Source organism: Talpa occidentalis, unplaced genomic scaffold (assembly GCF_014898055.3).
Source record: "Talpa occidentalis isolate TD23 unplaced genomic scaffold, MPIMG_talOcc4v2.1 talOcc4.10, whole genome shotgun sequence".
Taxonomy (NCBI): domain Eukaryota; kingdom Metazoa; phylum Chordata; class Mammalia; order Eulipotyphla; family Talpidae; genus Talpa; species Talpa occidentalis.
The window spans coordinates 50,625,281-50,645,554 of NW_023600993.1; the positions used below are offsets into that span (position 1 = coordinate 50,625,281).

The 20,274-nt window shown below is 40.8% G+C and overlaps 1 protein-coding gene across 1 annotated transcript in view; it reads right to left on the reverse strand.

Moving 5' to 3' along the window:
* TAFA4 (TAFA chemokine like family member 4) overlaps positions 1–20,274 on the reverse strand; it is a 175,860-nt gene that overhangs the window by 110,968 nt on the left and 44,618 nt on the right. Inside the window, exons 2-3 of the mRNA XM_054695454.1 lie at positions 14,805–14,940; positions 9,063–9,178 (exon numbers count right to left, since the gene is read on the reverse strand). Of these exons, the coding sequence (XP_054551429.1) occupies positions 9,063–9,178; positions 14,805–14,818 (130 nt within the window). The 5' untranslated portion in view covers positions 14,819–14,940. The remainder of the gene's footprint in view (positions 1–9,062; positions 9,179–14,804; positions 14,941–20,274) is intronic.

Sequence of the window (20,274 nt, forward strand, 5' to 3'; positions counted from 1 at the left end):
TTGTTTATAACTCTTCTTTTATTTCAACATTGATGGCACATGGCATTAGGAGTGTGACTTTTTTGACTATTGTATCATCTTCTCACAATCAATTGATCCTTTTTAAGGGGCTTTAGAATATCTTTTCAATAATGTTTTCTGGGTGAAGCCTCTTTGAGGGCCAAAATATTGCAAGCATCAAAGCAACATCTAGAAAACACAAAACCTCCTCTTTCTTACTGCCTCTTCTCTACCCTCCTGATTCTTCATACCAATGATGTATTATTTTCTTATAAGCAGGAAAATATTCTGATTCCCTTTTGCAGTGCTGACATGCAGAGGGAATACTGACCTATGGCCTTTCAAATCCCAAATTGTAGGCTTTGTTTAGATAACCTTAAATGCATGGCTAGAAAGAAAAAAGTGAAACTTTCTTCTCAAGGGTAAAGAGAATCTTTGTCCTAACAAGCTAGAGAGTTCTTTAAAGGGTAACTTGGTCTGCCTAAAAAAAAAAAAAGGTGGGAGAAAAGGCCAGCTCTCCCAAGAAGGATGTCTCCTGCTCTTCAAAGAAACTCAGATTTCTTACTTCCCGGTCAGTGGAAAAACCCTTCCATCACTCAGCACAGGAGAAGTATGCTCATTGGTCAGCTATTTTGAATAGCTGACCTTGCCATCAGCATTGGAAATTGAACTTGCAGCCCAGGAGATGAAAAAAGGCTGAATATTAACACCTCATATAATCTGTTCCTTTCTCTCCTTATTGAACATTGAGATTATGATGAGTCCATCAAGATGGCACTGGAGGAAAATAACGCAAGGGACAAGGGAGGTCAATGGAATCCCTCACACAAGAGGTTTCTGCATCCAGGAACAGCCAGGCCAGCACAAAATGAGTATTTTCACAGTCCTTCTCAAGAGGTGGAAGGAGAGGTCTCCTTCAGAAGGGAAAGTAGATCTACCTCTCCCGAGCCCCGCTGTGGCAAAGTGAGAATAAAACAGAGACTCATCACTGCTCAGCTGAGACTGCAGCTTGACAAGGAGTCAAATTTCTGATTTTTTCCCCTTCTGGATTGGTGGTTCTCCTATTTGGCGGCAGGTCTGAATAATCACGAGGCAGATTCTTTTTTTTTTTTAAGATTTATTTTATTTATGCATACAAGAGCTGGGGTGTAGGCCAGAGGTGCGGGGGTGAGAGAATTCACCAGAGAGAGTGGGGAACAGAACAGGTAGACTGAATGAAATACACTGCTGAGGGGAGCAGTAGGCAAGACTGGAGAGGTCAGCTGTGCCAAGTGGATTAGCTCCCTGGCTGGGGATCATGAACTCATGCTGCAGATAGCTTGACAGTGCTGAAACTTAACCCTTTGCACCCCCAGGGAGGCCCCTTAACTAACACAGCAACCTGGGCTGTTCTACCTTGAGATTCAGATGCACAATAGTTAGGGGAGGGGAGGGAGAAGGGATAAGGACCTTATTTTTTAGTATAAAAGCTCCCCAGAGAGAGAACCAAGTAAGCATTATCACACAGGCTTTTTAACAAAATCACTCATCTTTTTCTTAATCACAAAACAGAGCCTATTTCGGTGGTGGTGTATACACAGAAATGTATCCCTACAATCTGGGCCAGGGAGGAGGGAGGAAGACTGAGAAGTATGAAAGAAACTGTATTAGAACTCTGTCACTGAATTTCACTCCAGTGGGTAAAGGCCCATTTTTGATAAAATTAACTTTCTGGGTAATTTTAAGAGTTAATGGCTAAACTATTTACAATAGCTAAGCTTTAGAAACAGCCCAAATGCCCAAAAATAGATGACTGGATCAAGAAGATGTGGTACATATACACCATGGAATATTACTCAGCAATCAAAAAAGATAAACACATGCCATTTGCAGCAACATGGATGGCGCTGGAAGGGATCATGCTCAGCGAAATAAGCCAGAAAGAAAAAGAAAAATACCGGATGGTCTCACTCATAGCAGGAATCTAGAAAACTTAAATAAGGGACCAGGAAAATGAATAACTATAAGAAAGTAAAAATCAAAATCAACAAACAACTATGAACCAGAGACACTCTATGGGGGGTGGGGGGCGGGAGGGGAGGGATTGGGGTCAGAATGAGGGGGTTGCAATTGTATGGGGAATATAAAAATAAAATTATTTAAAAAAATAAATAAAATAAAAAATAAATAAATAAGAGTTAATGGCTAAAGCCATCTCTAATTATTTTGCCATGTTTCTTCCCCTAAAAAAAAAAAAAATACCCTCACAAAGAGTGATCACAGTAGCAGTTTACCAGGAAAGGGAACTCTCTTCCCTTCTCTTTATGACTTGAGGTTACAAACCCCACTTGCCTGGCTCTTTCCCTGTATCTAGACATAGTCATTAGAGGGGGGAAAAAAAAAAACCTACATAGAATATAAAAAGAAATCAAGTGTAATAAAGGGAAACAAAATATTCTGTCTGATTGACCTATGAAAACACAAGTAACTCATAATTCTGGTCTTTAAGAAAAGTTCTGTTAAATCTGATAGCATCTGCGCTTTATTACAACTGCCTCTAGTCGCATGTAAATGTGGCTAGGAATGATGATACAGGAATGCTGAAAGGATAATATGTTGGATAAATTAGATTAAATAAAACATATTAGTAAAATAAGCCTCATCTATTTCATTTCACTTTTTGTATGTGCTCATAGGAGATTTAAAATCGCACACATAACACTCATACTTCCGACTGGAACTTGCTATGTTCAACTCCTGTTACTTCCTCATTAGCTCTTCTAAGCCTTGCCTGACCCCTACTGTCAGAATTCAAGCAGAACAGGCAATTTTTTTTTTCAAAAGATCTATGAAATTCATTTTAGTCTACAAAGTAAAAATATCAGCTTATACAGGCAGCTTTATTGTTACTGTTTTCACAAATAATGCATCACATTTTGCATCTTCACAAAACCTCCGTCTTCATAAGGCAATTCTCTTCACTATAGCCAGCTTCTCAGAACAAATGAAAAATAGGTCTTTTTCTCGTGTGCATGATAAAGCTTCAAATCTTAAGGAACTGATGCTATCTATCTCCTTACGCATACCCACAGTGTCCAGCAGTTTCCTAACTTCTCATTCTGGATGCCTTTACATATGAAAATAGGTTTAGTTTCTTGAATGTTAATATGCACTAATCCCTTCACCTTTTTCTTTGTCATCCTCTAACCCAGTATGTAGGCACATAGGTCATTCCATTTTCACAGATGATAAAATAGGTTCACAGAGGTTGCACAGCCTCGACAAGATCACAGTCATGATGCCGTGGAATCAGAATTACACAAAACCCCAGTGCTTTCTTCCCTGTGCTGCCTCATTCCCAGGTGTGCTCCCATTTGTCAGGGCCTTCACATCTGGAAAGACTACTTTAAATACAAGGACTGATACTGTTAAAATCAAAATGGAGACCAGACTTGAAAATTCCCTAAGCAGACAAAACCAGTTTAGTTCTCCAGTGTTTAAAATAGCTCATTTTCCGAGACTAACTTGACCCGGGCCATTTTTGGTTTATGCCTCTGGAAACCAGAAGCAAAACTTAAACTGACTGCCCCAACACTGATAGGACATAACCACTGACCAATTACTGCTCATTTAAGAAAACCCTAAAATTATAACCAATCCCTAGGAAGACAGTTACTCCCTCTTCAATACATAAGCTGCTTTGTAACACTATGCCCCTCTGTCCAGATTTTGGTTTCCATGCTCTGTTTGCAAACTGTCATCCAGTAAGTACACAGTAAGCTTTTACTAACTACTACTAAGTACCACAGTACCTGCTGGAACTGAAATACCCACCCAGGTCATTCTTAAAGCTCCTAGAGAAACAGAACCATTAAAATGGACTTGTAAATCACGCATCCAATTCTCTGAGCTACATCAGGAAAGTTAGCTTTGATTCTGTCCTCATAATTTAAAATTTTTGAAGTTCTAAATATTCCTGGGACTAAATCTCCAGGATACAGGGTTCTTTGTGTGCCAAGCTCACCGTGTCTAGATACAATGAAACTTAAGTCACAAAGATCCCTGGACTAACTTTTGCTGCCCTCTTGTGGGAAGAAAAGCAACTACTTACTGGAGGGGAAGAAAAGGGGTGGGGGAGGGAATTAAAGGACAAACTGCTAGTGGAGTTAATTCTTGCTTACTTTTGAAAGGATAGTACCTAACAGTTGACCCCTTCACCTTTTCTGTGGCTTGAGGATACTGAAGTTCCAACTCCATCACAGGAGAATTAAAAACAAAGGTGGTCTTTTGCGTTTTCTAATTCTTTGAAAACAATAAGCTCTGCACTTGGTAAACTAAGGAAGTTGACCAAAACCATTTGCCTTAAATAAAGATTCCCACCACTCATTCTGTAAAAACTAGGTGGGTTTGTAAATTTATTTTATGTTTAAAATAAAACTGAAATTTCAATCCACACCTAAGAGTCCAATCTCCCAAAACTAGGGGTGAATCCCACCTTCTTCCCTTCTGTCCCTATCTTAAAGAGGAGTTATAAAATATATCCTTGTTTATCACAACCATTAACAAGCCACGCTTCTAATCTGAGCCATTAAAAGCATCCAGTAACTTCTAACTAGGGTTTCCTGGAACTAGGTTTCTTTAATTGGCCAGCATTAAGCTCAAAGCCCTCGGGACAGCAGCAAGAGCCCTTCTGGACACCCGGACACAGTCTTCTGCAGTGCATGGACCATTTGCTCCCTCTGGGGGGCATCCTCAGAGACACCCACAGTGCAATTAGCATTGCCTGGGGTGTCTCAGCATCTCCGTGCACAGCCCCCAACTGGCACAGACCTCTGAGTTTTCCATCAGCTAAGCACTGTTCTCACAAGAAAATGCCAAGGACACTGAAGGTACCAGGGGCTTTCAGAGACTTCCTTATCCTGAAGGTTATGAGCGAAACTTTACAGCGCCCTTCACTGTCTTGGGAAGAAAGGGGAGGGGCCCCACTGGCCTAGAGTAAAGGGATATGGGTGCCCTGGTGGTGGGTGTGGTGGGTGATGTACATCTGAGGGGGTGTGAACCGATTCCCCCGAAAGAGATACCGAGCGGTCAAGCAGTGTTACCGCAATAATAACGATTATGCTGAACTGGAAGACTGGGTGGGGGGATAGGGATGGGAAAACCTAGGGGGGAGGAGGCCTAATAGACTGTGGTGGAGAATTATGGTGGTGGGTATGCTGTGGTAACATATCTGAAGAGGTGTGACAAGTATTCCTCAAAGATATACATTGTTGTAAACCAATGTTGCTTCAATAAAAGTGACGTTTTAAAATAATAAGTCTTTAGTCAAAATGAAATGCCAGTCAAACTGAAATGCTGGTCAAAATGACCAGACATCAGTTTTCATCGCTGTATTGGCAAAAATGTAAAACTTGAGAATGCCCTGCCATGCTGGCAGAGTTGACAAGCGAGGGCATGGACAATGGGCATTATCATACTATTGCCATTGGTGGAGATGTAAAGCGTAAGTCAGTCTAAGTTGTGAGGGCACCTTGGCACTATTAAAACATCAATACAGGTAATTCATAAAAATTTGTGCTCTTTTCTCCCATAGCTACAGAATGCTTCCTGGCCGTCCCCATGGTCAGGTATGGCCATGGGCTGAAGCCCTAACCAATGGCAGCACGGTGCCAGTATGGAACCCACCCCAAGGCCCGTGCAGAAGTTCCTCTCCACATTCATTCCCGCTCCAGCTGGCTGGAATGGAGACCACTTCAGAACAACCTTGGAAGTCACAGACTTTAAATGACAGAGCTCCCGCCCCTCAGGTCCTAGAAAGACTGCAGTGGACGTGGACCATACAGCCGTATTTACCCACACAAGTCACACGGCAAGCTCTCTGCAGAAGCAGCCAGACTTAAGAGCAAAAAATGAAACTTGTTTTACGCGAGTCATCATGCATCTTTGGTCTCACTGCAAAGCAATTAGCCTGTTCTCATTAATACATTTGCATGGACTTTAATTCAGAAGTTTCAGTTCCAGGAATTGACCTAAACTTAGGACACATATATTTGTACAATTATGGTAACAAGTTATGCTATATATGTCCACAAAGTCAGGAGTCATCAAATAATATATGGCAAATCCATACAACAGAGTGTTATGGAGAGGGATCTCTGTGTTCCCAAAGGGAATTCTTAAATTCCACTCTAAGAACAAAAATCTGTATATATGTAGACATGCTGGCACACACCTGTGTCCTAGAATGACAGCGGTGAGAGTGAATTTTATGTGTCAGCCTGACTAGGCCAGGGATGCCCAGATATCTGTTTAAACATTATTTATGGGTGTGTCTACGGGCGTGTTTCCAGAAGAGATCAGCATTGAATTAGTGGGCTGAGCAAAGCAGGAGGCCCTCCTGATCTGAATGGGCCTCACTCACTCCATTGAGAACCTGAATTGAATAAAAGGCAGAAGAAGGTTGAATTCAGTCTCTGCCAGACTGCTGAGTTCAGCATTGATCTTCTGCCCTCTGTGCTCCTGCTTCTCAGGCCTTCAGACAGGAGCTGGAATCTATACCCTCAGCTCTCTGGCTCTCAGGCCTTTGAACCACGCTGATAGCTTTCCTGAGACTCCAACTTGCAGATTATAAATCATGAGACTTCTCAACCTCCACAGTTGTGAGAGTCAATTCTTATAATAAAGCCATAATAAATAAATGGGTCCTATTGGGTTCTCTTTTTCAGGAGAATCTTGACTAAAACAATAGCTAACAAAAAGATAACAGGGTTATCTTTCATACATACCTGCCTTATTTGGAAATTTTTACCAGCAGCAGAAAACTGGTGCTCACATAGAGACTAATGGACAAAATTAATTAGCCTATTAATATTCATTTAGCTCCCACTATCTTCCAGGGGGACCAAGGACACATTTGAAGAAAATTGTAAAGGAAGGTCCTCACTGTTGGACCCACGTCCTTTTGTGAACCTGGGTATCCAGGCAGGAGGCAGCCTCAGTGGGAGAACACAGCCCTTGTAGGCAGAAACCATCCTGACCCCTTTGATGGCTAAGATGTGGGGTGAAAGGGATTTAAATTCCAAAGAGGAATACCCCAAAAGCCAAAGGGAACCCAAACACCAGAGGACAAGTGCTAAAAACCTATGTAAAAAATGCAGAAATTCTAGAATGAAATTTTCCTTTCTTCAGCAGAATTTACTAACACTTTGCTCAGACGTCTTATCACTACTGCTGTCAAGTCTTTGCTTATGTGGGAAATATTGTCCACACTTTTTTGTGTATGCAATTCTAATCTTAATTGAGATTTATCCCTACTGTTCCATCTTTTCCAAAAGCAAAAGTTTATTCATGGCAGGAAATGAAGTTCGCCACACAGATAAGAATTGAAGGTTCAGGGCCTCCCCGGAGGCGCAGCAGTTGAGTGCTGGGTTGTGAATGCCCGCGGCCTCTGTGGCACCGGTTTGATCCCCGGCTGCTCCCCAGCCACCAGAGGAGGATCCCACATGGCCCGCAGACCTCTCCTGCCACCCGCTGCTCCCCTCAGCAGTGTACTTCGGTCCTTCTGCCTGCTCTGCTCCCCGCTCTGGCGAATTCTCTCACCCTCCCATGCTTCTGACTGTACCCAGTGCATGTATAAACAAACAAACAAACAAATAAATAAATAAATAAACCATGCCTTTAAAAAAAAAAAAAAAGAATTGAAGGTTCAGTCATGTCCTGTTTCCTTCAAGTTTTACTTACTTTCCAGGACAATTCCTCAAGCCTTGCTTTGGAAAACCTAGAAATTTGGTGGTAATAACCCACCCCACTGAAATGCTTTGCCTGTTAACTAGCCTGGCTCTCAATTTCCACCCAAGAAGAGGGCTGTGTAATAAAAGGATAAAACTAATGATTTCAAGCACTCTATCCTCAAGAACAAGCTCATCAAAAGCTATAGGGTGCAATAACCAGTTAACTAGTTGTGGCATTTCATGGTAGCCAAATGGTATTGATTTAATGCTAAGTCATTAAAATTTCAATCATCTTGCTCTTCTTCTTGAAACTGTCACTAGAGGAGGGAAAATTGAGTTATGAGGGGTTTTAAAATTCATCTAAGCCTAAAATTATATCTTACCCTTAAAATATCAGAATAATTGAGTGGCAAGCATGACCTGCTATATGTCTGGGGGTAAGGATATCTAATAAAATGCACACAAGACCTTTGGGAGACAGAATTTACAATTCTGACACACAGATGGTTTAGGGTTCAAGCTGCACCACTTCCCTACGGAGTCAAAGCATGCCTGGCATTGCCACGCCTTGAATTACCAAAGCTGAGGCAGTAAATGGTCCAGCAGTGAGCCCACTGACAAATATGAATTATTTGGGAAAACACAATTCATTGGGGAGTTTCCAACTCTGTGTGACTTTAAGTGTAGTTATAACAAGGAAAGAGGAGATAAACACGCACACAGAAAGATGATTAGGTGTTTTCATCTTTCTTTAGAAATAAGCAAAATAGGCACAGGTCTCACTAGAAATTAGCGAATGGTTCTCAAAAACTTCAGACACATTCCATGTTAAGTCCCATGCAAAAGTCAACACCACTTACTTTCTTTTTTTTTTTTTTCAAGACACTCATTGTCTTTTCTCCACGCCTCTTAAAAGGGTTTTAAATTATCTGCATGCTACCCATCACATCACTGCGAATGTTTGTTTCAGTTTTATCAGTGAAGATATTCTATCTTCAGAGGAAATTGCAGAGATATATGCATGTATGTATGTATATGCACGTGTGTGTATACATACACATACACACACACAACTAATAGAATGCTGTTGAGTTTGCAGGATTCCTTGTGAAAAATCATTTCAAAAATAGACGTCTACTCAGGACAGAAAAAGAAATAAAAAGCCCAAAGAATGTTCAGGACAACACTCTAAGCATCAAACCACTTAACTAGTTTACTCCATGTCGTGCTTCTTCTGGTTATTACACACCATCAAATGCGCTTGTAAATTTACCTGTCTAAAATGTGGACTCTGACGTTTGAAAGGGTTTATTAATTGATCTCAGTGGCACATAATGAGCTTAAAGGACTTACCTGTGTGTCCCCGGAGGTGTTGGCTCGAGGCAGACATCAGCTTACAGCACACCATTAACATGTAGGCCAGAAAGAGCCAGTGCGACAGCAACACTGACTTAGCATAGACTCTCATCCTGGAGAAAAAACAGGGTGCCAGTCAGCGAGGGCTGGGGCGGGGGGTGGGAGGGGAAATGGCCTGTCAGCCAACATGATCCTGAGAATTGGGAAAGAGCAGCCAAACATGCTTGGACTCCTTTCCCCCCAAGGAAATAGAAGCCAATCAAACCTTATTTGCACTGCACATTAACTCAATTTTCAATAAACACCTTTTAAAATAAAGTTTTTTCCAAGTCATGGGCCTCCCTGATGACACAAGGGGTTAAGTCTCAACAATCAACAGCCACTGCAGCATGAGTTTGATCCCCGGCCAAGGAGGTGACCCACATGGCACAGCAAACCTCTGCCTCCCCCGCTGCTCCCCTCAGCAGTGTATTTCAATCAGTCTGCCTGTTCTGCTCCCTACTATCTCTGGTGAATCCTCTCACCCCCCACAACTCTGGCCTGTACCCCAGTTCTTATATGCATATTTTTTAATTTTTTTTTAATGTATTCCAAGTCAGCAACATGCCTTGGTGAGAAGTCCATTTATAAATGGCCAAGGTGTGCCTTGAGCTGTCCTAATAGAACAGAGGGGTCTCATATTACTTCACGTGGTGAAATTTAAAAAGCTACAAGCACACTTAGAGCTAGATTCCAATAAAAGACGTGTGGTCTCTGCACAGAAATTCTGCACACTTTCCCTGAAAGCTTTCTCTTGTGATTGTATGTTCAGACCCTCTGGCTAGAAGGCCAGCCTCCTACTTTATTCGCCAATCTCATAGTTTGATGGGAATATGGGCAAGTGCAGGTAAATATAAAACTAATATCACGTGGCTATCAACAGATGAATTGATTAAGACTATGTGATATGTACATGTATACTGTATCAATGGAATATTAGTCAACAATGAAAAAGAAGGAAACTGTCACTTGCAACAATGTGGCTGGAGCTTGAGGGAATGCTGCCAAGTGAAATAACTCCAGGAAAGACAAAGAACACATGGATTCACTTATATGTGGAATCTGAAAAAGCCAAAATCACAAAGACAGAAAGTCAAGTGGTAGTTATCAGGGTTTGGGGTGGGAAAATAGGGAGATGTTGGTCAAAGGGAACAACTTTCCATTCAAAGATTACCAAGTTTAGGGATGTAATATACAGGATGATTATAGCTAGTGACACTGCATCATATGTTTGATGGCTGCCAAGAGAGATTTGTCAACGTGCCCACCACAAAAAAAAGTGCTACCTGTGTGACAGGACGGAAGTGGGAGCTAATCTATGGGCAAAGGCACCTTGCAATTTATAAACATGGCAAATCAATTCCTTCTACACCTTAAACTCTTACAACGTTATGTGTCAATTATATCTCAAAAAAGCTAGGGGGAAAGTCAACTTAACTTTCTACAGATGGCGAGTATCAGATGGCTCATAGACCATTAGGCTCACAACTGAGACTGTGCAATCTATTCTAAAACAAACCCAAAAGAGTAGTAAATAAAAGGAAAATACCAAAAATGCCTTCCTCCCTAATTTCCTGACTTTTATGATAGTAGAGGAAATTAGATCAGACTTGATTAACTTTTTTGTTCACTCCTTTGTTTAAAGTAACTTTTCAAGTGAACATGAGAAGATGACATTTGAAAGTCCAGTGATACTAGGTTCTGCCTGGCAGGTGCCTCGTGGTGTCCAAAATGATAAGATCTACCACTGTGAATCAGAAGAATCCCCTTATGTACCAAATGTAAAACGCCTGGGGCTGGATCTTAACACTCAATGCAAAGCCCCTGTTGAGGTCCTAGGGGAAGGTACGGCCTGTTGCTGCTCTTCCAGAACTCTGATTCCAGATGGGCAAGAAGGCACTGCAGCCTCCCCAGCGCCTACATCACACCCAAGGATCAGGATCTGCCTCCAGTCCTGTCTTAGCTGCTCACAATTCGGTCAAGTAGATCTTGTAGAAAAGGTGTCATGGGGCTCATTGAAAACTATGAGGCCAGGGCAAGGTTCCAAGACCATCTTTGAAGAACTTGGGGTTAAATGCAACACAAGCATTGGCCTCTTTTAGCCCTTGGTCTTGGAAATCCCAAGCATTCTAAATGGACATGGAAACATCCAGTCTCTCTGCTTTGAACAGCCTGCATTGCTTTGGTTTCTCAAAGCTTACCTCTGTCTCCCCCACCTCACACATGTGCTGAGGAAATAAAAACCCAAAGAACTATAGTTTGAAAGGCAACAAAGGACACATAGGTAAGCCTATGTGAGCCTGGATGCTGTTACTTAATTATGTCATGATTCTAGGAAATTGATTAATTTGTTAACAAAGGAGAGCATGGAGTTTCAAAATACCTTAGTTGCCAAATTCTTAATAGGATACTTTGTCCCACATGAAATGTTTAAAATTCCAGTTGTTAACCCCAATATCATTTACTGATCTGATTGTTAAAAAGGCTTCTCTCTCTTATTTCAGGGTCAAAAGCTCAGAGGCTCAAAAAAGCCTCAAAAAAGAGGCTAACATTTGGGAAAGGTAGGGATTTTGGAGACCTGTCTGGGGGCACTGCCACCATACCAGCATGGCGCTGCAGTGCAGAAATGTGTAGAACAGGGAAGGCAGAATCAATTTTTCAAGCATTCTGACTACACACTTCAGATGTTGGCAATGAATTTCATGTTTTGTCTAAAAACACAGTGCAAAACAAACAGAACACATTCGTTTGCAGTCTTGTACCATAAAACCAGTCTAATCACAGGAGTGAACCCCTCATATTCCTAAACCGGCCCACACTCCAGGACAGGAGATGATAACAGGATGGGTGCATGAGAGGGTGTGAATCTTAGGGACGACCTTAGAATATGTCTACCAAAAATGGGCAAACGGGGCATCCCTGGTGGTGCAAGAGATTAAGTGCAGCACTATGACCCTATCAGGAGCTGACCCACATGACACAGCAGACCTCTCCTGTCTCGCCTGCTGCTCCCCTCAGCAGTGTATTTCAGTAGATCTGCTCATTCTGCTCCCCACTCTGTCTCTGGTGAATCCTCTCAATCCCCACACCTCTGGCCTATACCCCAGTTTTTGTATCCATAAATAAATCTTTAAAAAAAAAAGGGGGGGGGCAAAAAATCCATTTCAGTCAAGTGTACCAATATGAGTGGTTTACAACAGTCCATCTGGGAATCCAAAACCACACCTTTGCCTACACCTCAGCTCTTGTATGCATAAATAAATAAATAAAATAAACCTTTAAAAAAAGAATAGGAATGTGGATTTCAGAGCTGGGTTGAGTAGGGAGGCTTTTTAATGAGGGGAGAGAGCATCTAGATAGAAGTTTCTAGATAGAAGTTAATTTCAAGATTTATATCACTGAAAACAGACACCAAGGAAAGCATTCTACAAAGGTAGAAGCATCTTCTTTTGCTGTCCTTGCCTTTCATCCACATTCCCCTGGGATCCCAAAGGGGGCTTCTGAGCAGTTATCTCCTTGATCCGACTATGTAGCCACCATGCACTCTGTGGGATGTGGACATTTCTGAGAATATCAGCTATGAGACGCTCCCTCCCCTTGTTAAAAAGCCTCCCAACTCAACCCAGCTCTGAAATCCACCTTCCTATTCTTTTTTTTAAAGGTTTATTTTATTTATTTATGCATACAAGAGCTGGGGTGTAGGCCAGAGGTGGGGGGAGGGAGGGAAGATTTACCAGAGACAGAATGGGGAGCAGAAAAGGTGGATCTAACACTGCTGAGAGGAGTGTTAGACAGAGGAGACAGGACTATTAGCCAGGAGAGGTCTGCTCTGCCACATGAGTTAGCTCGCTGGCGCTGGCGGGGGATCAAACTGGTGCTGCAGTGGCTGCTGATAGCTTCATAGTGCTGAGACTTAACTCCTTGTGCCACCAGGGAGGCCCCACCTTCCTTTCTTAATTCAATTTCCAGATGCCCACATCTCTGCCAGCTTCTACTCATCCACTGGGCATTACTGGGCATCTTTTCCTGCTTAGTGGGTTCATTTTCCTGCCTGGAACCATGTCTTAACCAATTTAGAATCTCTTAACTTCAGACTAAATCTTTCAGGTAAGATTTGTCCCACATAATTTTGGATCCTCTGTTGTTAGTCTCTATATACCCAGACCTGTCAGGGTGGGTTTTGCCAAACTCGCAGAGCATATCTGAGAAGATATGAGTCACAAGTTGGGGTCCCTGAAAAGCCAACTGAGATGGAAGTTGGTGAGCAGGAGGTTACTAATTAAGGGTTCCTCTTATGATCAGTACCCACGGGAGGGAAGGAGAAAGGCAGGGCAGAAGGAGAAAGGCCTCAGATACCCCCAGGAGAGTTCCAGAGTTGAGATAACCCTTCTCAATGGTCCCAAGGTGGGGTGAGAGGCCAGTGCTTTATATTCCCAAATTGATCATCATTGGCTAAGAGCTGCTCCTGAGAAGAGGGTGGCTCTTTGAGTGAGGGACAAGTCTCAGAATGAGTTGACAGCTGAAAGCTTTGATCTGTAGCACTCCTACCAGATGAGGAAATAAGACTCAGGTAGTGCATTTGAGCACCCACCCGTGTTCATTTTCAAATGAAAGATTCCAGTCTCTCATTTACTTTGTGGGGTTATGAGAGTCGCCCTCAAGAGAAGCCATCGTGTGAGGTATAAAGAGCTCATGCCCTGCTCATCTAAATGTCACAGGAAGAGGTTTCAGACAGTCAGACTTGTGTTGCCCTGGGTGACTTCTGCTGACTACAGCCCTGGAGAGCTGACTCCTGCCTGTATTTAACCAAAAGAAGACACTGGTCAGAGACCGGAGGGGAGTGAGAAAAGATAGGTCTCCCCAACTTCTCTGCCTTGAGCAGGATCCATGGAGTGGCCATGTCTCTTCCATGACACCAGTTACTAGCAGAAGCACCCACCATGGTTCCTGCTCCCTGTGGGCGCAACCAGCACTACTTCCAGCCCAGGCCAGTTAACTTCCTGCACAGGCTCATCACTGCGCTGCCTGCACTTCTGCTGTGGGGCCTCTCTGACACTCCCATGAAGTGTGTGACCAGTTTCCTGACTTCAACTTTCCCCTGTTCCACACAATCAGAATGGTTTCTGTTTTCCTGCTGGATTCCAACAACAAACCCCAAATCAAAAGTTTCAAGGATACTCCCAATGCCTGATCCGTCTCCTTCTTCATGGACATCTCTATATACCAGGTACACGGAAAGTTGCAACAGGTTCCCAGCGCTAAGCAAGTATTTACTTAAGAGTAACTATGAGTCCCTGGATAAAGGCCTGGGGTGAGTGGGAAGTTATTAAGCAATAATTCCTTAGCTCATTCAATAATCCAGACCTCCAGTAAAAAGATTTCTGACCTTCTACCATCTACTATGATATTTTAACTTCAATTTCTGCTACACTGAACATTTTTATCTAAATGGAAAACAAAATTGATTCATGTTTAAAATCTCACCTGTTAACCTACTGAAGAGATAAAACACTGCTCTATAAACTGAAATCATTTGAAAAAGGAAAGTTAACGTTTTAAAAACTATGATTACTAAATTCCCAAAAATGTAATATAAAAGAAGTCTTTTATCAAAGGTCATTGACTCTAGGATACTCAGTTTTGCTCAATTCTCTATGCTTTGTAAACATCATCTTTAGGTAGGTGTTAAAGTCCTCTTACCTTGGAGACGTCATAAGACTTGGTTTCAGTCGAACACAATTACTCCAGGTTGTATTTCAGAATGAATGCAAATTCCCATTTGGAGTTAGGACCAATCATTTCTGCAGTTCCAGAAAACTATTTTAAATTGGATGATCTATTGAAAAACAAACCAAAAAAGCCATTAGAATTTTAATGTTGAAACAAAACAGATTTCCAGGAGCAAAATAATGGCATTTTACAATAGATGCCTGCAGTTTCGGGTAGGGGGGAGCAGTCAGATCCATTCTTGTCAAGTGTCCCATCATGTTTGGGGGAGGGACACAGAATTCTGTACTCAATGGCTACTCACATACTATTTAACTAAATATAAGTTTTTTTCCAATTTTGTGGCAAAATAGTTGACATATGTCACAACATGAGGTGTACAGGATGAGTCTGACTTAAAGTATTTTAACCCTTTGCACTCCGCTGTCCCCTCTCAGGGGACATTGGTAGCCAATGTCCAGAATGGTTCGGAATGCAAAGGGTTAAAATGATTATTACAACAGTTTCAACTAATACCATTTTCTCATAGAAACACAAAAAGAAAGAAAAGGAAGAAGGAAAACATTTTTTCTCCTTGTGATGAGAACTCTGGGGATTTACTCTCGTAACAGCTTTCCTACATGTTATATAGCAACGTCTGTTTTTGTCACTATGTTGTACATTACATCCCAAATACTTGTAACTGAAAATTTTACCTTTGGACAACCTTCCTCCAATTCCCCCCATCCTGCAACCACCAACATCTTGACCACAAGTCTATTCCCTTTGTCTAGTCATTGTTTTTTAGGATACCATACATAAGTGATATACAGTATTTGTTTTTCTCCCTAAACCTTATTTCACTTAGCATAATGCCCTCAAGTTTCGACCACACTGACAAAAATGACTGAATTTTGTTTTTTATGACTAAATATTCCTCTGTGTGTGTGTATGAGAGTGTGTGTGTGTTTGTGTGTGTTTGTGTTCATTCACTAATAGACAGTTTGTTTCCATGACTTGGCTGTGGTAAATATTTCTGCGATCAACATGGGAGTGCAGACCTATACTTTTGAGTTACTGTTTTCATTTCCTTTGGATATAGTCCCTCAAGTGGAACTGCTGGATCATATGGCAGTTCTATTTTTAATTTTTTTGAGGAGCCTCCATACTGTTTTTATTAGTGGCTGTACCAACTTACCTTCCCACCAACAACGCATAGGGCTACCTTTTCTCCATGACTGCACCAGTGTGAATTCTTTTCATTTGGATGGTGGCCATTCTAACAAGGGTGAATGCTATCTCTCCACAGTTTCAATATAGTTTTAAAGTAGAAGTTCCCTCAGCAGCAAAGACTTCAAAATTTGACATAAGGTGAAAAACCATTCATGATACATAATTTCACTCTCCCAATTCATTGACCAGGGGACAAAAATGGAAACTGGAGATGAACCATTGATGAAACTTGCCTAAGCTTGCAGAGCAATATAAAAAGTCAGTATGAAGATCATTCTTAATGATCTTTGCAAGACATAAAGACATGGCAATTGTGTGGTTTAAAGCTGAAAGGATACTAAACAATCTGCAAGCCCGTTTTTCTAAAAATGGCAATGAGAGGCAGATGGCAAAAGTGTTTCCAAGATAATACACCATACAAAACTACAAAGAACACTTGGTGATTTTATAATGGACACTCAAAATCTCCCTTCAATGTGCAGACCTAAAAGAGTCATTCTACTTAGTGAAAACATTTTTAATGAGGACTCAGATGATTCCAAACTAAAAATCATAAGAAAAAAAAAAACTGCAACATGAAAATACACTGTTTTTAACTTAGCTAAGTATCAGAGAAGAATAATGATCTGCATCCAAAATATTAAAAACGAAACATGATAGAATAATGGTCCTTGAGACACAGTCTAATTACTCTGGGAATCTGTTGAACCCGTGGTCAACCCGCCACCAAGCACACTCAGGTTTCTCTCTTTGGATGCCCCAGAGGTAACTACGCAACTTGCTTAGAGACAACTTTAGGTGACAGTCTTGAAGAGCCACCCCTTTGGGGCTGTAAGAGACACACTTGGACTAAAGTGATTAACTCAACAAGAGGGAAGTGGCTTTGAATAACTGTAAATATGAGTTACTAAAAAATACACTGGAAAATGTTCATCTCCCAGATCTTCCAACTTTATTAAGCGTGTTTGTCCTGAGGTTCACCCAAGGGCTTATGACCTTCTGTTATCGAAAGAAAAACACAGTATAATTTATCAGGAACCATCATAATAAACTCCCCACATATTGGAAACGAATATGACCTTTCCTAGCTAATATTTATCTTGCGTCCTTCACACAAAAGGAACCACTGGGGATTCTATTTTCAATTCATTTAAAAAAATGGATCCATCAGTGAAAAGAAATGTGATCTAATAGTCCATATGCCAGACAAGGAGTCAGGGGTTTAATTTTAGGCTGAGCAGTAACTCATTCAGTCAGATTTCTCAGAGAGTACCCTAGGCACTTGCTTAAAAAGGTTAACTCTTTCTTGTCCCTTCTAAACTTGTGTACACAAAAGACCATCAATAATTTTGTGCGTAATACCACAAGTATTTACTTCCAGTCATTTCATTTCTTTGTTGTTCTCAACAATAACAGTCCTTTCTAGCTGTCTGCTTCAAAAGCCACTTGTTCATTGAGTTTGTTAGCGATGATGACAGATATCATCCATATCTAAACTACAAAGAAAAAAATTTTGTGTCCAGCGATTTTCAGAATGAACTGAAAAGACCCAGCATTTGGAGGCAAAAGTCATTTTTTCATTTTTCACTTCAGGTGTTGACATTATGTGGAGATAGTCACTCCCTTATGACAAAAAAGCAGAATGCCCACTTTCATTTCCCAGTACCAAGAAACTCTGGGGTTTCCAGGCATAAGACACCACTAGCATTTTGTTTTCCAGTTATACTGAATACTGCCTACACTTGATTGCTTATCAAGAAACAAGGAAGGTCATGTCTTTCTTTTTTCTTGATCAACTTGTCTTCACTACTTTTTATTTATTTTATTTATTTATGCATATAAGAACTGGAGTGTAGGCCAGAGGAGAAGGAGGTGAGAGGATTCACCAGAGACAGAATGGGGAGCAGAACAGTGGATTGACTGAAATATGCTGCTGAGGGGAGCAGTGGGTGAGACAAGAGAGGTCTGCTGCGCCATATGGGTCAGTTCCCTGGCCGGGGGATCGAACTCATGCAGCAGTGGCTTGGAGTAGAGAAGCACTCTCGAAATATCTCGTATCAGTTTTGGTACACTAACCTCACTCCACACAGGTCAAATCTTACAGTGTCACTTTTGTCTTATCTTTTCAACCTAAAAAGCTACAATAATGAAATACCAGAGTTTCCTTCAAAGTCAGAAGACAATGTTACCTGAAATCTGGATCAAAATCATGAGGAAAAATCATACTAACTCAAATTTGAGAGGCAATGTAACTCTGCAATACAATTGCTCTGTATTCTAAAAATGTTCCAAGGTCATGAAAGACAAAAAAAAACTGAGGAATTGCTCCCAATAAAGAAGATACACATGGCAACTAAATGCACTTATAATCCTGCATTGAATCTTGGCCCAGGAAAAATGCAGTCACTTTCAGAAGGAATTGCATGCAAACACATGTGCGCGTGTACACACACATACACACAAATACACATGTACACATACACACAGCTATAAAGGACAATTCTGGGACTAATTAGCAATCTCTAAAAATAGTCTGTTGATAAATTAGTGCGGGATCGACATTAAATTTCCTGATTTTGCTCATTACATGTAGTTAAGAAAAGTAATTTCCTTATTATTACAATATACAGTCTGAACTATAGGAATAAAGAGGTAAGTAAATCTCTCCAAGTTACTTTCAAATGACCCTGGGAGTGTTAGGAGAAAGGAATGGAAAGGAAGGAGGGTAGGGGGAAAGTAGAAACAAAGGACAGAGTGAATGAATGAAAAAAATGAGAAAATATAAACAATTGGCAAATCCAGGTAAATTGAGTACATGGCAGTTATTTATACTATTCTTTCAATTTTTCAATAAGTTAGAAATCATCAGTGTAAGGCATTCCACATTTACTTAAATAAAGCTATAAGATATACTAAAATGATTCAGAGTCTATTACCAATTCCACATAATAAAAAGTAGATAATTTAATGTTCTGATGAACTAAACTATCTAAGCATTCACTCAAAACCACAGAGAAGGACTTTTTGTTTTTATTTAAAAAGCATTTAGATAAGTACCCATTATGGGCCAGGTACTGTGTCAGCACCTTGGAATATTAACTCACTTAAAAGCAGGATTTATGTCCTATATCCAATGAGGAAAGACAGGCATAGAAAGGACATTGATTGGCCCACAGTCACCAAGTCAGCAAGTGACTAAGTCAGGATTTAAATGTGGGCCATTGACACAAAAACACTGATTCAAAAGAACACCTGCACCTGACTGGATCAAGAAGATGTGGGTACATATACACAATGGAATATTACTCAGCAATCAAAAAAGATAAACTCATGCCATTCTCAGCAACGTGGATGGAACTAGAAGGGATTATGCTCAATGAAATAAGCCAGAAGGAAAAAGAAAAATATCGGATGGTTTCACTTACAGCAGAAATATAGGGGAACCCAATAAAGACATCAGTGTAAAAAAATAATAACAGTACAAAACACAACAAAGCAAAAATGGACAATTATAAAGCAGAGACATCCTGCAGGGGAGGAGGAGGGAGAGGGATCAGAGGGAGGGAGGGAGGACCACAAGGGACTGAGGTGATGGTGCACGGGTGCATTGGGGAAGGAAACTCTACAGGGACTACACCTGAGGGGGTGGGGGGAAACAAATATTGTTTGAAAATGAACAATGATGTAAAAAATTAAAAATACATATAAAAAGATAATCAAAAATAAATACTCATTTAAAAAAATAAGTAAATAAATGTGGGTCATTGGACAGCAAAATACCCACTGTCCCAATTCTTGTAACAATATTTCCAAAAAGCACACTGGAGATAAAAAATTGTGCCTATGGACAAAGGCATGTACACAACTGCATTGAATTTGCCAATAGATGCTGACTATAAGCCTCAGATGTTTATATTTACCACCTAAATAAATTTTGTCTCATCACTGAAAAGCTAGTGAAAAAAAAAAACAAAACAAAACAGTGATTCTAATTTGCTGCAAGTGTATTAAAGGCACATGTTATTTTCCAAATCAAGACCAAACATGCAAGATTCTGAGGAACCTGAGTGGCTCAGTTGCCTTTTACAAACAGATGGAAAACAACTGCACTCCAGATCAGAACTTTTCTAAAACATTTCAGAGAAAAAACACCAGGACCAGAATATAACACATGAAGCCAAAATTACATCTGTTGATTTCTAAGAAGGAATTCAGCGTCAAAACAAAACCC